Raw genomic sequence first — 14109 nt, forward strand, 5'->3', positions numbered from 1 at the left:
TGGGTTGCACATCGTTGTGATGCTCTGATTTCAGGCACCCAAAAGAAATCCCTTGCCTATAAATACCTTTCTCTTAATTTCTTGAAATCAGCCTAATTTTCAAAGACATTTGGATAGAAAATGGCAATGGTTCTCTTCGTAACTGTGGCTCTTGAGTAGTGTAGTCTCATCCTTTTAGCTCTGCCGTGCTTTTTCCTTCCTTGCACTGAATCACGAAGGGAAAAGTAGATCAAGGTAGGTAACACTTGGTGTCTGAACACTGCTAACATCTGTGGCCAGAAGTAGATGGCATTAGCTAGTGGTAGAGTAGAATCTGATGTTAGTTAATATTGTGCTCCTCTATACCCAGATAAACAGTAGTTCTGATGGTGATGGATGTAATCTGGTTTTCTGATTTATTTGCTTGCAATTCGTCCTTGCCTTTGGTTGTGGGAGCAAATAGGAAACTAACATGAAGCTTTTTTTATACAGATACAATGTAGATTTAATTGCAGGCTAAGCATATTATGCTATGTTAAGTTTAATCTTTCCTTGTTCTGTTTTTCTCAATAGCTGATTCTGATAATGGTGACAAATCAAATGTGAGTACCTTTTTTGCATCATTGGTTTAGAGAGTTGTGTTTAGCAAAAATTAATTTTCTATGCAAATTGTCTTGTAACATCCCTAAATCACAATGAGAATTTTTTTCTCAAGGACATGTGAGTGAAAAAGTACAACCCAAATCAAAGCATAGTCTGCATCTGAATTCTCCTCTATCTGGAGGGAACAACAGCTATAGAGTACTTGGTTTCTGCAGCCACTAAAGCTTCACAATCTCAGAATAATATGTACCTCTAAATTATCCATTCTATTTTAAATGTATAGAAACTAAAGGATTTCACAATTCTACTGTCTCCTCAGTGAAAACAAAAAATCCCCAACACACCACAAATGCTACTCTGAAGTACACCGTATTTCATACCTGATTGTCACATAAAATTAAACATCATCTGTTCCTGTCAGATTCAAAGGCAACTCTTAGTGGGAAAGGACATGACAGCAAATTGCCCTTGATTATAAGGGTTTTAAACATGTATCATGTAATGGGATCCTTAGTGAAGCCTGAGGTTTCATTTCATTATGGATAAAAATTCAAAGCAAGGCTATAGGACATATAAAATAAGAGAATATTTTTTACAGTCTAAAATTGCTTTTCATGTTGTGCAGAATATTATAGAGAAGCAAAATAGGCATTTTCTTTAAATCTGAGTATCTGCAGGTGGCTCTGTTCAGTCCTGCTTAGAGCTTTCTGTAAGATCTTTTTCCTTTTTTCCCCCTTCAGTTGAAGTTCCTCATGCTTTTCATTGCAAACCAAATTATTATTTGATCATTTGGATACCTGTGGGCAATCACAAGTGTCAGTGAAGCAAAGAACGTTTTCTGCTGTCTGAGAGAACCATTATCTAGTCCTCAATTTCCCATTGTAACACCAGCAGCAGGGGTAGGAGATAGCTTTCTTTGGAAGCTTTGTGAAGTGCAGTGTCACTGTCTAACAGCTTCATTTTCCTTCACCTAAGCGTTTCAATTTTTGGTCCTGGGATCCAGAAGAGGAGCGAAAGCGCCAGGAGAGGTGGCAGCACGAGCAGGAACGCTTGCTTCAGGTAGGGAAGAAACTACAGGGTGGGAAAAGCAGTTTTGTTTTGACAGCTGTGGATGTTTCAAATTTTTGTCTTCTTATTTCATCTTGTTTCTGATTAAACCACTCTTAGGTTCATTTTCACTGTGGAGATGCCACAGAATTTACTCCTAATGCAGGATGCTCTGAATTTACCTGCATTTGTATCCACTTACAGGAGAAGTATCAGAAGGAGCAGGACAAGCTGAAAGAGGAATGGGAAAAGGCCCAGAGAGAAGTTGAAGAGGAGGAGCGTAGATACTATGAGGAGGTATAAGGCTCAGAAGAAGAGGTTGTTTACTGACTTTTTTTGTTTTTATTTAAATGTACCCACTCATGTAAAGAAAAAGAAATCCCATACCTAGATTAATTAGTGAAAAGCCTTCTCAAGGCTGCATTCTCAATAGGATTGTTTCTCTTAAACACTACCATAGCCACTGAGGAAAAATATTTAAATATTTGGACAGGTATTCTTAGAACCTCCACATAGGTGGAGGTGTCTTAATTGCTGTGCAAGTCTGGGTGAGTCAGTTTGGTTGTGTCTGGGCAGGCTCAGACTCCCTCCAGAGGCAATCTTGTGTGTTTTGGCATGGTCTTTGTTCATAGATTTGGTGGAACTCCAGACAAAATTGTTGTCTGCCTTGGGCTTGATGATGTAGATATTTGGTAAACTGACCTTTTTTAAAAAAAAAAAAATCCACTGGTGTTCAAAGTTTACAGTTGCAGAATATTAACAGTATATAAGATAGTGGTTTTCTTCTGTTGTGCTTGTGTCATTATTGCAGGAAATTGGAAAATATTAATGTTTTCAGTTTGTCTAGTGTATTATGCAAATTAATGTTTTGTCATCTGTGCTTGAGGGGAATACTTGTGATCTGAACAAGAACTTTTTTCAACTTTCAAAACACATTTCTCATGTACCAAGGATAATTTCATATTTTTAGATGAAATTTAGTAGACTGGTACTATGAGAAACAGTGGTGCCATCCCAAGTGAAAAATTCTTTCCAGGTTTGGAAATTCCATCTCAAAGATGGTAATGGTGAAAGGAAAGGAAGTGCAAAACCTTCAAGTAAATTAAAAATTGAGGTGTTACCATTATTCTTGGGACCACAGGTCCTTACCTAGCCATCTGAGTACAGCACATTGCCAAACTTTATGCTTCTGCTTCATAAACTCATAGTTTACATTCTGTATTTTTAATCCCCACTCTATCCTGATCCTCTTTTTTAGGAACGTAAGATAATAGAGGATACTGTAGTTCCATTCATTGTTTCTTCAAACTCTGCTGAGCTCCTCTCCTCCTCTTCCTCTACCACTGAAGGAAACAAGACAGTGGTGAGTTTCTCGTGGAGTAATAAGGCAATAAAGACTAAGCAATCTTCAGAGCAAAGTTTAATCCTTTGCTAAAGTCCCACAAAGTCTGAGAGCAGTGAAAATAAGGATATTTCCTGGATCCCTTCTATAACTGGTGATGCCTCAAAGTGCTGTAGCTTGCCTGTTTTCACAATTGAAGTATCATACTTCTGAGCTAACTGCTACCATCCCATTTTCAACTACAGTAGGGAGTGAGTGATACTTCTTCTCTGAAGCTGCTTCTCTTTAACTCATGCTGTGAAAAAAACGGTCACCTCTTTGTGTTTCTTTTGACTACCTTCTCAAAACCAACAAAATCTGAAGTGGTTTCCCTGCATCCAAAATGCTGAGTGTAAAATAGTGCTTTAAGCATATCTCAGATGAGACTGAATCCTGCCTCTCCAGTTTTTCTCCTTTTCTCTCCCACCATCCCTCCTAGAAAGCAGCAAAACAAACAGAGGAATGTTCACTTTCTATGTTTTTTATTTTATTTAAGTAGCACAGAATGTTTAATTCAATGCATCTAATTAAATGTTTGCCAGAGATCAGAGAAAAACACCCCAGATGAGATCACAGTAGAGTAAATGTGCTATTCCTAGATGTAATTTTCTCCTGCCTAAGGCACCTGCACCCAAGAAGTCATCTGCCTTTTTCCATTCAACTCCAGGATTCTGAGTACTATATGCTTTGGCTTTTCTCTTGCCTTTCCTGCCCCTTCTTATCACTCATCCTTGTGCAAGGGCATCCATCATGGCCCATTTTCCACATGGCTGTGTAGCAATAACTTTCTGGGTGGAGTTGCTTATGTCACATTCAGGGCACTGCCTGCACCCAGAGGTGAAGGATCTCATGCCATGGCTTACTCAAACTCCACCAGTTAGGCATGGCCCACTCCAGTATCATTTTGGAAGTAGTACTGGTGTTGCCATTTGGGGATGCCTAGTACATTCCCCCAGGCAGAGGCAACAAGCTGAGATCACTCAAAAAGTCCTCACAAGTCCAATGGGAGACTGTCTAGACTCTCAAAGCAGTTCAAGGATTTCTTCCAAAACGTATGTAGTGAGGCTTTTTATTTTGTCATCCTGAATGCCACTTCATAATTGGTTAGTCCCTAACTTTTTTCATATTCAGTTTAGTCTGATTCGGTGATTTTTTTTCAGCTGAAGTCTTAATTAAATCTAAAGTTGGCCTTACCAAGGTCAAATGGTTCCACTGTATAATGTCAGATGTTCTTTATGACAGTAAGGTGGGTCAACACAATGTATGTGGGAAAAGCCTGTACTTTTTCCACATGTGTGCTCATGCCAAATTCAAAGGAAGCTCCTTGTTCCCTCTCCTGCTGTCTTCTAGAACTCAGCTGATTCAAACAGTTGTCCAGATGAAGGCAAACTAAAAGAAGTTACAAGGCAGAAAAAGCTGCTCTGGGAGCAGGACATCATGCCATCTCTGAAAAGCAAGGAAAATGAACTCTGGCAAGAAAAGAGGAGGTATGTATCAAGCCTAAACATTTTATAGCCCCGTGGAGCTTTGTATTCTGGAGACTTCTGGGATATCATGTCTGTCCATGATTGATGCTGGGCCATCATCATCTGGTGGCCTGGTGATAGGTGTAATATGCTCTGATTATTAGTCACTCACCACAGGCTAATGCTTGCCTGGCAATGCACAGTGGTAGTTGTACATATCAGAAGGTTTGTTTTTTCCATGTGTGGCTTTGCCAAGGGGCTGTCACATCAACCAGATCAGAGCTTAGATAGCTCAGATATCTGTATGTCACTGCACTGTCTTGTGTGTGTTTCACAAGCCATTTGAAGGAATAAAGGTGCAGTAGCAGTTTTCACTCAGAGTCTGTGTTAAATTGCCTGGCCATCTCAGAAGAGCCATACCCAAACTCGACAGGTGGTGGTCAAAGTCCTGGACTCTTCCCAACTGCTAATTAACAGCTTTCACAAAGATGAGAAGCATCTGATGATGCTGAGCACTGTATAGAGAACATGGCTAAAAGCTATTTCTCTGTCAAAGAAGCCATTTTCCAGAAATTCAACATTGATCTTCAGCACATCTGAGTGTTTGAGGTAAGCAGGAAGACTTGGCCTGTTTGGAGACAAACTTGTTAATTTGTGACAGTTATCCTCATTGCTTTGTCATTGCTGACACAACAACAAAAATCGTTTTGCAGAAAAAATGGAGTGATATTCAAAAGTCTAACTTTACCATTATATTCTAAGTGAAATTTTTCCTGGATTTACTTATACAATGTGGCTTATTTTTATTGACAGTGGAAATAAAGTGCTCTCAGGATATCCAGAGACAGGTATCTTGAAAGGAGGAAGTGAACAGGAGCACCACATGCCAGTGATGGAGTGCAGCTCACCTGCCAGGCTGAATCTGCCATTGACTCAGGGTGAGAGTAAGACTCTTCATATGCATGTGTTCTTTTCCAGGTAGAAATCTGATAGAAATCTAACTCAAAGAATTTTGGATGTTGACAGTACACATATATCTTCAAAACCAGAATGTCTGAGACTCAAAAGATATGTTCTGTTAGCAAAGATAAATACGTTAAGGTGATGAAAACAGAAGCAGCAGCAGGTAGGAATCTCATTTATAGGCCTGTCTGTACACAGTAGCAGTTAAACACAGTTATCTTCCATCTTTTTACATAATCTTACACACATAGTGTGTTTATCTTGATGCAAAGTGCATATTTCCCACACTTATTTTGTGTTTTCATAGTCAATTAGATTGTTTATGCCCATTTTAGTCCAGTAAAAATCTCTACATTTTAAAACTAAACCTAAAGTGATTTTGTCATTAGAAATATCTGATGACATTTAAAGTTAATAGACTTGTTTAAGCTCCCATTAGTATTGTTGTTTTTTGAATGAAGGAATTTCCCCAAAGCACTGCTGTCAACAGGGTCACCCTAAAACAAAAAGGGCAAATTCACAAATTTAGCGTCGTTATCTAAGACAAGTGAAGAGTAGAAAGTAAATAAGCAGGTCTAAAGATAGAAAGTGCATGTAGATTTCAAAATCAAGTTTTAGACTTTTGGTTTCAGTCCAGCATAAAAATTCATTATTCTAAAAAATTAAACACCTATGGAGGTTTCAGTGTTATTGCTTGCTCCAAATGCAAATTCGGTTTATTAAGTTTAGATGGTTTGCTGCTCTTGTCTCAATTTTATTGCATTCTTAGTTCTTTGATAAAGATTGCTCTAAAAAAGAAAGCAGAATGTATCACCCAGCAATAAATCCTTGTGGATTTGTAGTAGTGATTAAGCAAACTTTGGAGATTTGAGAGTTTTTAACTACTTCTGCTAATCAGGGTTTTTTTTCTAGGTTCTCTCATGTCATCTCCTTTATGGTGTGCCCACAAGCTATGCTGGTGTATAAATGATGACAGAAGTATTTTGTCTCAAATACTGAGTTTTGCCCATGTCCTGTTGCAGATATCTCCTGGAATCAGCAGTTTCTGCCCAAGCAGTCTCCGCATCGTGCAGAGGACATTCGGCAGAGACCATATCTGGGCCAGACTGCAGGACAGCAGCTGAGCTCTGCAGGGGAGGCAAGGAGGTGAGATCATGAAGGTTATTGCAGAGATGGAGAAGTTCTCTGTTTGCCCTTATATTCCTACTCAGCATTCTTGATAGGTTGCATTTCCTCAGTCCTGCGGTGTGAAGACCCTGTTGATTCCAGGCTTTCCCACCAAGACTAACATTTATCTACTTTGTTTCTCATTACTGGTACCCCAGTAATTAATTTCATGAGGGAGCACACCCCCTGCTTGCCTCTCTCTTCTTTCTGCTTAGCTCTTTAATCACTCATCTCCATAACTTTTCATATGCCTAATTTGTCTAAGCGCCTGAGACAAACATTTATAGCTGTGCTTAATTTGTTTAAGCGCCTGAGACAAACATTTATAGCTAGTAAGTAGCTAAACATCAGGGTGAGAATGTCAGGTTCAGTCTGTCTCTTTGAAGTTGGTATCCAAGAGCTTCATTCCCCAGCTTCCAGTCTAGTCCTTTAAGATTTAAAAGACACACAGAGATTACTATTTCCTTTCTGCTGTAAATTTTGGTGAAGTCTTTTTCATCTCTGTTGCTTTGTCTTCTACTTTTGAGTAAGCCTTACTGCACAGTAACACCAGTTATTTCAGGAAATAGAGGATCTGCTTACCGAGTATTTACTAAATCTGTAGCTGTGTAATGAGAAAGGAACATCTGTTTTCATTAGCATATATATGAACAAGGTATTTTGCAAAATGTGTTGCTTCTCTGAAGCTTGTATCCAGTCAAAGCTAACATAGATTGAGGTTTGATTACCTGTTCCTCATAGCAAACTGCTTGTGTGTGTGTGTTTGAGAAAATTGCTATTTAATCTGTAAACTGTTTTAAGCAGTGAGAGTTTGAAGCATTTCTATGATTTTTCATTATGTCAAAATGGCAGTGGACATCAAATTTATAGTTTTTTCCTTAGATAAAAATCTTTAGACTAGTAGTCCTGATATTCACCAGCTGGAATTTCTCCATACAAAACCTGGTTTTAATTGTTCTTCAGCTGAAGTAATGCATCTTCTCTCCTGTCTTTTAGGACAGGCTATCACGAGAACTTCCGATCTGGGCCATCATCTCCCTGCTCTCCTGCTGCCCTGAGTCACTCACCCAACAGGTACTAAAGGTCAATAAGGAATTTTACAGACCAAACACATCTTGAAGTCACTGGTGAACTGCCACAATGTAAATCACATTAGTATTATGTGGATGCACTAGTAATTCTTGTAAATGATGCAATGCATAACCATCCATGGGATAAACATGTATCTCCCTCTCCCATATTTCTTGCCTGCTTCAGCAGTATTGGTATGTTTTCAAACAACACAGTTCAGAAAGCAGCTGTAGGACTTTGCTTGATCATTGAAATGTCAGTGGCATTGAAATGGGGTAGTATAAACCTCAGTCAAGTGTGAGGTCAGAGCACTTAAACCAGAGGATTTCTTCACTGTGAATAGTCACATGCTCAGGAGTGAGATCTGTTCTAAACATTGCCACATTTCAACACTTGCTGACTCAAAAAGAAATTCTTCCTTTAATTTCCAAACTTGAAATGCATTTTGCTTTTTTTGCTGGTTTTCTAATTTGCCTACATTCATACTAGTCTCCTACAGACTTGATTCTCTCCAGCAATCTGTACAGCTTTCTTTGAGTTACATGTACCAACTCTAAATAAATGTTAACTGTAGCCTGATTGAATCTTTGATAATTTGGAGCATATTAAAATCAGTTGGCTTATTAAATAGGGTAAAGTAATACAACATAGAGCATAGCAAATTTTTGTTCTTTTTAAATTACATTTTTCTTCATGTTTCGCAGCAAAACTCTCCTTCTGATACCATTTGCATTGACATGAAACCACTGGGAATTTTTTGTCTGAACATTTTATTATGTTCTAATTGTAGCTGCAATTTTGGTGAGACCTGGCTGGATGGGGCACTTAGTAACCTGGCCTAGTGCAAGGGTTGGCACTAGATGATCTTTAAGGTCCTTTCCAACCCTAACTATTCTATGATTCTATGAATCCACAGGCATTTTTTCCTGCCACTCAGGCCTCTGTCAAGAGGCTTGCATCTCCCTTGATCTAGCACATCTGACTGGGCAGGGAAATGTGTCTGAGCTGCTGTGCACTCAGACATTTGAAGTCCTTCTGCTTGCTTGTCTGCAAGGCAGGTGTGCAGGCTGATTCAGTAACACAGCTGAAGGGTCAACATGCATTTCCATGAAACCCTGCAATGCTCCCTCTTGCCATCCTGTCCCTCTCCATAAACCTGTCTAAACATTGGGCTCCATTTCAGCATCAGCTGTGATTTTCCTGAAGCTGTGTTTGTCTCCTAGGTCTGTCAGTGGAAAGAAGCTTTGTTCTACCTGTGGGCTCCCTCTTGGCAAAGGAGCTGCCATGATCATTGAAACACTCGGTCTTTATTTCCATATTCAGTGCTTCAGGGTATGTCTCTTGCTTTATTAAGAAAAATCTCAAGTCATGCACAGTACAGGTAGAGAGTATGTTGAGGGCTGTAGATGTGAAATTGAAAATGAAAGGACCAGAGAATGTGCATGGTTGTTATATATGTCTGTTTGTGTGTGTTTGTAAAGAAGTGGAAATAACACAACTAATGTGTTATTTTGTGGTCAAACATGTTAACTGGACTAAAACCTGTGATTGAACAAGCAAACAGGTTCCACGCTTACAGAGGCAAGCATCATAGAATTTCCCTGTTGTACTCATTGTTTCTTCAATTTTTTCATTTAAACAGCATTATTTACTGTGAGGTATTTTTTTTTAGTTGGTTTTCTTTTTCCTTCCAAAATCATGTGTGTCTTTGATCTGACCCATGTTTGGAAAGCTTTGACTATGGAATGAATTATATATTCTGGCTTTCACCAGAGTTCTCAGCAGAAATACTTCTTGGCTGTTCTTGAGTGTTTCAGTCTGGAAATAACTCAAGATAGTGTTTGGTATAGTGTCCATTTCCATCATCTCTGACCCAGCTGATATCAGACATTTGTGAAGCCTTTCTTGGTTTCAGTCATTTACCTGAACTAAACGTTTGGCCTGTCTAAACTTTATCTGTCACAAGTGAGTTGGCTTAAAATCAGATATCCCTTTAAATCACTCGACTTCAGTTCTATGTGAAGCAGCAGAGGCTGCTGAAATCCAATCCTAAACATTTTTTACTCTAAAACAGCTTCTCACTGATTTGCAGTGAGGAATATGGACTGGGTTCTAGGGGGGTATTTTTTCTCACTGTTCCAAGAACTACTGAAGCAAAAGTAAAAATTTGGGAAGAGTTGTGACAGGTAATAGGGCATTGCCTCTCTTACATTCTCTGTTTTTCGACTGACAGTGTGGCATTTGCAAAGGACAGCTGGGAGATGCAGCAAGTGGGACAGATGTCAGGATTAGGAATGGTCTTCTGAACTGCAACGATTGTTATATCCGATCCAGAAGTAAGTACCAAACCCTGACTGAAGGACAGGGAGCTCTAACAATACTGTTGTCATGATTTTAACTGATGGGTTTGTCTCCTGCTGGCTTTGACACTCAGGCATAGCTGTGCCTTGGGAAGAGGAACCTCCCCATGCCATTTTAATTATTGTCTTGTATCAAAAAATATTTCCAAGCCCATTAAATCTTGCCCAGAGGATCTCTGTTCAGCCATGGTAAACTTAAAAGCTCTTTCTCTGCATAAATATAAATTCCTACACTGTGCATGTGTCTTGCATGTCCTGGAGGCTTGGATCTCTCACATCATGTGAGACAATGTAGATAATTCTACTAGATCTAGGACCCTAGGCCTTGTTTGGAGCAGTTCCCATTTTTTTGTGTCTCCAGGCCTCCCTTTTGGGGGCAAAATGATCATGTAAAATATTAGGAATGTTCTGTCTTTGTGGTGATATCCCCAGACACATGCTAAATAGTGTTGCTTGCCATAAGTTTTGAAGAATGAGCCAGACAATTGCATATCAGAAAAAAGTTTGATGCATTTTTCTGCCTTGGAGCAGGTCACCTGCATGTCCTTCCAAGTCCTGGATTCCTGTGACTGATACCAAATTACTTAGAGCATTTAGGCTTTAACCTGATGTCATCAGTGATATGACTTGGGCAGTGCTCATGTTGGTTTCCACTTTGTGGAAAATATTAAGATGCAGGGAAAACCAATAGGAGTAATTGTTGCTTTTCTGCTAAATGTTATTTAGTATTTTCACTTCCTACAGTTCCAACTGATAAGTGAAACTTTTCCCTTACTCTTTCTGTTTTCCTCTCTCAAAAGCAATGACTATAGAAATCCAGGAGTAGGAAAGGAACCTCACTACCTTTGCCTGGAGAAGAATTGGTATTTTTATTCTGATGCTGCAGGAGAGAGCTATTTCCCCACCAGCAGAGCTAGAGGGTGCTAGTGTATAACCGTTCGTTTAGTGCTTTTGTTCTAAATTCTGCTAAGAGATGTTAGCAAGTTTTTATTATTTCTTTAACCAGATATATGTAGAAATAGCTTTCTCCCTTCAAGGTTGAGACTCTAAACCTTCCTTATGTGGATGAGGTCCTGACTCTTACAATGCATGTTTGCATATTTATCTTTACACACACAAAAAAAAAAAAATAGAGAAGAAGGTGGTAAAAGTCATAATTTCATTCTTCATTCTTTTTGCTTAAATAAAAATTGAGGTCCCTTAAGGATAGATGAAGTCTCAAATAAATTATTTATCAGCTTATATGCTGTAGAAATCACCCTCTCCATCATCATTCCTACAGCAGTGGTGCTAGGAAATGCATTACAAAGCTGTGCACAATGTTTTGTGCAGTAAGGTTTTGTGTTTGTACATACCTAGCACAAAGGTCTCCAGGTCCATGACAGAGGGAATAGATTTTGAGGAAATGTATAGTTCCTGAAGAATAATGATGGCAAAGCTTTGTCTTTTTTGCTACAAATTGCCTCTTCCTGCTGTGTTCATTCCACATGCCAAATCTCAAAATTCAGTTAGTTGAATTTAGGTTACACTGTTGTTGACAGTTCAAAGGGACTGATTTTGATATAACTGCAAATATGGTTAGTTCCTAATTTTTAACTAAAATTTGATGGACTTCTCATCTGAAACGAAGAACAAACTGGTGTAGTGTTAATGTTTTGCCTTTAAGTTTTGGGAAGTTTCATCCAAAATGTGAAATCAGTTGATTGATTGAACACCTTGTGCCTTCCTTCCCCCGTGGCTGAACCTGAAAACCTGTGCAGCAATGTGCCCAACTGGTGGTCTCTGACCAACCCAGAATTAATCAGTATTGATCAGAGATGCTTATGAACATCTCGATGAAGTATTTTGGCTGCCAGAAGCTTATTTGAAAATGTAGATGACTGTTTCAAAATAAATCTTCAAAAACCTGGAGAAAAGCACTAGAGATTATGTTGTGATCTAGGGTCCAAAATATTTCTGGTTCTAGAGATTGTCATGATCTAGGGTCCAAAATATTTCTGGTTTTCACATAAAAGTGGGTGGGATTTTATCAGTAGGTTGTTTCTGTACAACAAAACCTCAGTACTCAATGTCAAACACAGGGAATAGTTACAGGTTTGTGAGTGTTGAAGACAAAGACAAGAAGTAAATTAATGAGATTCCCTCCAATAACAAAATGGCCAAATAACAGAGTCATGATCTAGGGTCCAAAATATTTCTGGTTTTCACATAAAAGTGGGTGGGATTTTATCAGTAGGTTGTTTCTGTACAACAAAACCTCAGTACTCAATGTCAAACACAGGGAATAGTTACAGGTTTGTGAGTGTTGAAGACAAAGACAAGAAGTAAATTAATGAGATTCCCTCCAATAACAAAATGGCCAAATAACAGAAGGACTCTGCATTACCACACAGCAGAAACTAGGCACAGCTGAAGATGACTCTTCAGTCCTTTGCTTTACTATTTTGCCACTGCAGAGCCTGATATAAATATACCCACAAGTCCTTTGGAAGTAAAATAAAATAAAAGTGTGTGCAGAACACATTTGTCATGTGGCAAGGAAAATATATTTCCCCTAGTTATGCTGAATCCTTCTTTGTAGTTTGTGCCCCAACTTTGCAGCAGGAAGGAGAAGCAGGGCACAAATTATACATAATTCCAGATGCAGTTTTTTTTAATTATAGAGACCATGTGAGGAAAAGTCTGTGTTTGGTCGTTACAATTTGTCAACAAATGACTTGTTTTGGTTTTGTTTTACCCAGCTGCTGGACAGCCAACTACATTGTGACATGACTTTCAGTCCTAATAACTTTCAAGAAAGAACTCTCTTCTCAAATGTCTCGGCTGCCTCCAGACAATCACTTGTAAAGCTTGAATCCATGGACATGGTGGCTCTCATCTCGTTTTGAAAAACTCACAAAAAAAAAAAAAAGCTACACCTGCTCCTTTGAAATGCAATATGTTGGGTTTGCTTTCTTAAGAAATTTGCAAAATATGTATGACCATGTTTGGGAAGGCAAAGCCTAAGTACTACAAAAACAAATCCCACCATTCAGGTATGCTTATGGTTTCCAGTCTGTTACCTTGTTCTTTTGAAAGTAATAAGAAAATAAACATGCAATAAAGCTGGTTTGTTTTAATATTTCTAGGAATTAAAATGTTTAAGTTTACAGAACCTTTATAGAATATGCCAACTTGAGCTGAGAAGTAATTTTAAGGTAGCATCTAATCAGTGCATTTGAAAAACTAAACATCACAGCACGACTTCTCTGTTATAACTGAAGCTATAACTTTTTTTTATACAGAGACTAGTTTGATAATACATCCTGTAATTCTGAAGCATTTTGTGTTTATATTACCTTCAGTGGAGGGTAGGAGTTATACAAATAAATTATTGCACCTTTAGTGATAGGACGTTTTTGTTTGTGTACCTCATGTTCATGACTATAGCTTAATATTCTCTCCAATAAAGATTTCTTCCTCAAATGTAAAGACTGCATACCGTTAACGACAGCAAGATTCCTGTTGGGAGCAATCCTCCTTACCAAGTTCAGCACCCTGTGCTGTTACTGAGCTCAGTGAAAGGTGATGTTGGGGAGAGGCAGCCAAACTGGCAGACCCAGCTGAGCTGTGAGTTTGGTGCTATGGTGAAGCTTTTCTCTTTGGCATGTAACTTGCCAATGGATGATGGTTCGGGTTGGTTTGAGATCTGCTCGTTCACCTGCAAACATTATGCCTGGTTGAAATCTCCTGCAGAGAAACACATGTGGTTCAGGTACTCCCTGGAGCAGGGAATTAGACAGCCTGGAGCCTGTGTTCCTCCATCCACTACCCAAAAATAGTTAGCAAGATCCAGGAGTGTGGCAGGCAGGCAGAGGAGGCTGGTGGCAGCAGACAAAAGGCCTAACTTGCTTGGGTTTGGGCCAGTTGTGCTCTTCAGTTAAGCATGTGCTCCTTACTAAGGTGACCCAGAAGCTCACTGAAACAGCAGTGCAGCAGTTATCTACAATACACAGACAAAGTTAGGGAACGTGTTAACAACTGCAAAATATCCTAGCACTTTTTGGTAAACAGTTCTTGGAACTATCCCATT

General features: G+C 39.0%; 1 protein-coding gene across 1 annotated transcript in view; it reads left to right on the forward strand.

The window, feature by feature from the left end:
- LIMCH1 (LIM and calponin homology domains 1) overlaps positions 1-13508 on the forward strand; it is a 66350-nt gene extending 52842 nt beyond the window's left edge. Inside the window, exons 15-26 of the mRNA XM_009071212.1 lie at positions 553-585; positions 1397-1401; positions 1558-1641; positions 1834-1926; positions 2888-2992; positions 4361-4497; positions 5290-5414; positions 6462-6585; positions 7603-7680; positions 8901-9009; positions 9911-10013; positions 12779-13508. Coding sequence (XP_009069460.1) covers positions 553-585; positions 1397-1401; positions 1558-1641; positions 1834-1926; positions 2888-2992; positions 4361-4497; positions 5290-5414; positions 6462-6585; positions 7603-7680; positions 8901-9009; positions 9911-10013; positions 12779-12804 — 1022 coding nt within the window. The 3' untranslated portion in view covers positions 12805-13508. The remainder of the gene's footprint in view (positions 1-552; positions 586-1396; positions 1402-1557; positions 1642-1833; positions 1927-2887; positions 2993-4360; positions 4498-5289; positions 5415-6461; positions 6586-7602; positions 7681-8900; positions 9010-9910; positions 10014-12778) is intronic.
- Positions 13509-14109: the final 601 nt, after the last annotated feature.

Source organism: Acanthisitta chloris, unplaced genomic scaffold (genome assembly GCF_000695815.1).
Source record: "Acanthisitta chloris isolate BGI_N310 unplaced genomic scaffold, ASM69581v1 scaffold3643, whole genome shotgun sequence".
Taxonomy (NCBI): Eukaryota; Metazoa; Chordata; class Aves; order Passeriformes; family Acanthisittidae; genus Acanthisitta; species Acanthisitta chloris.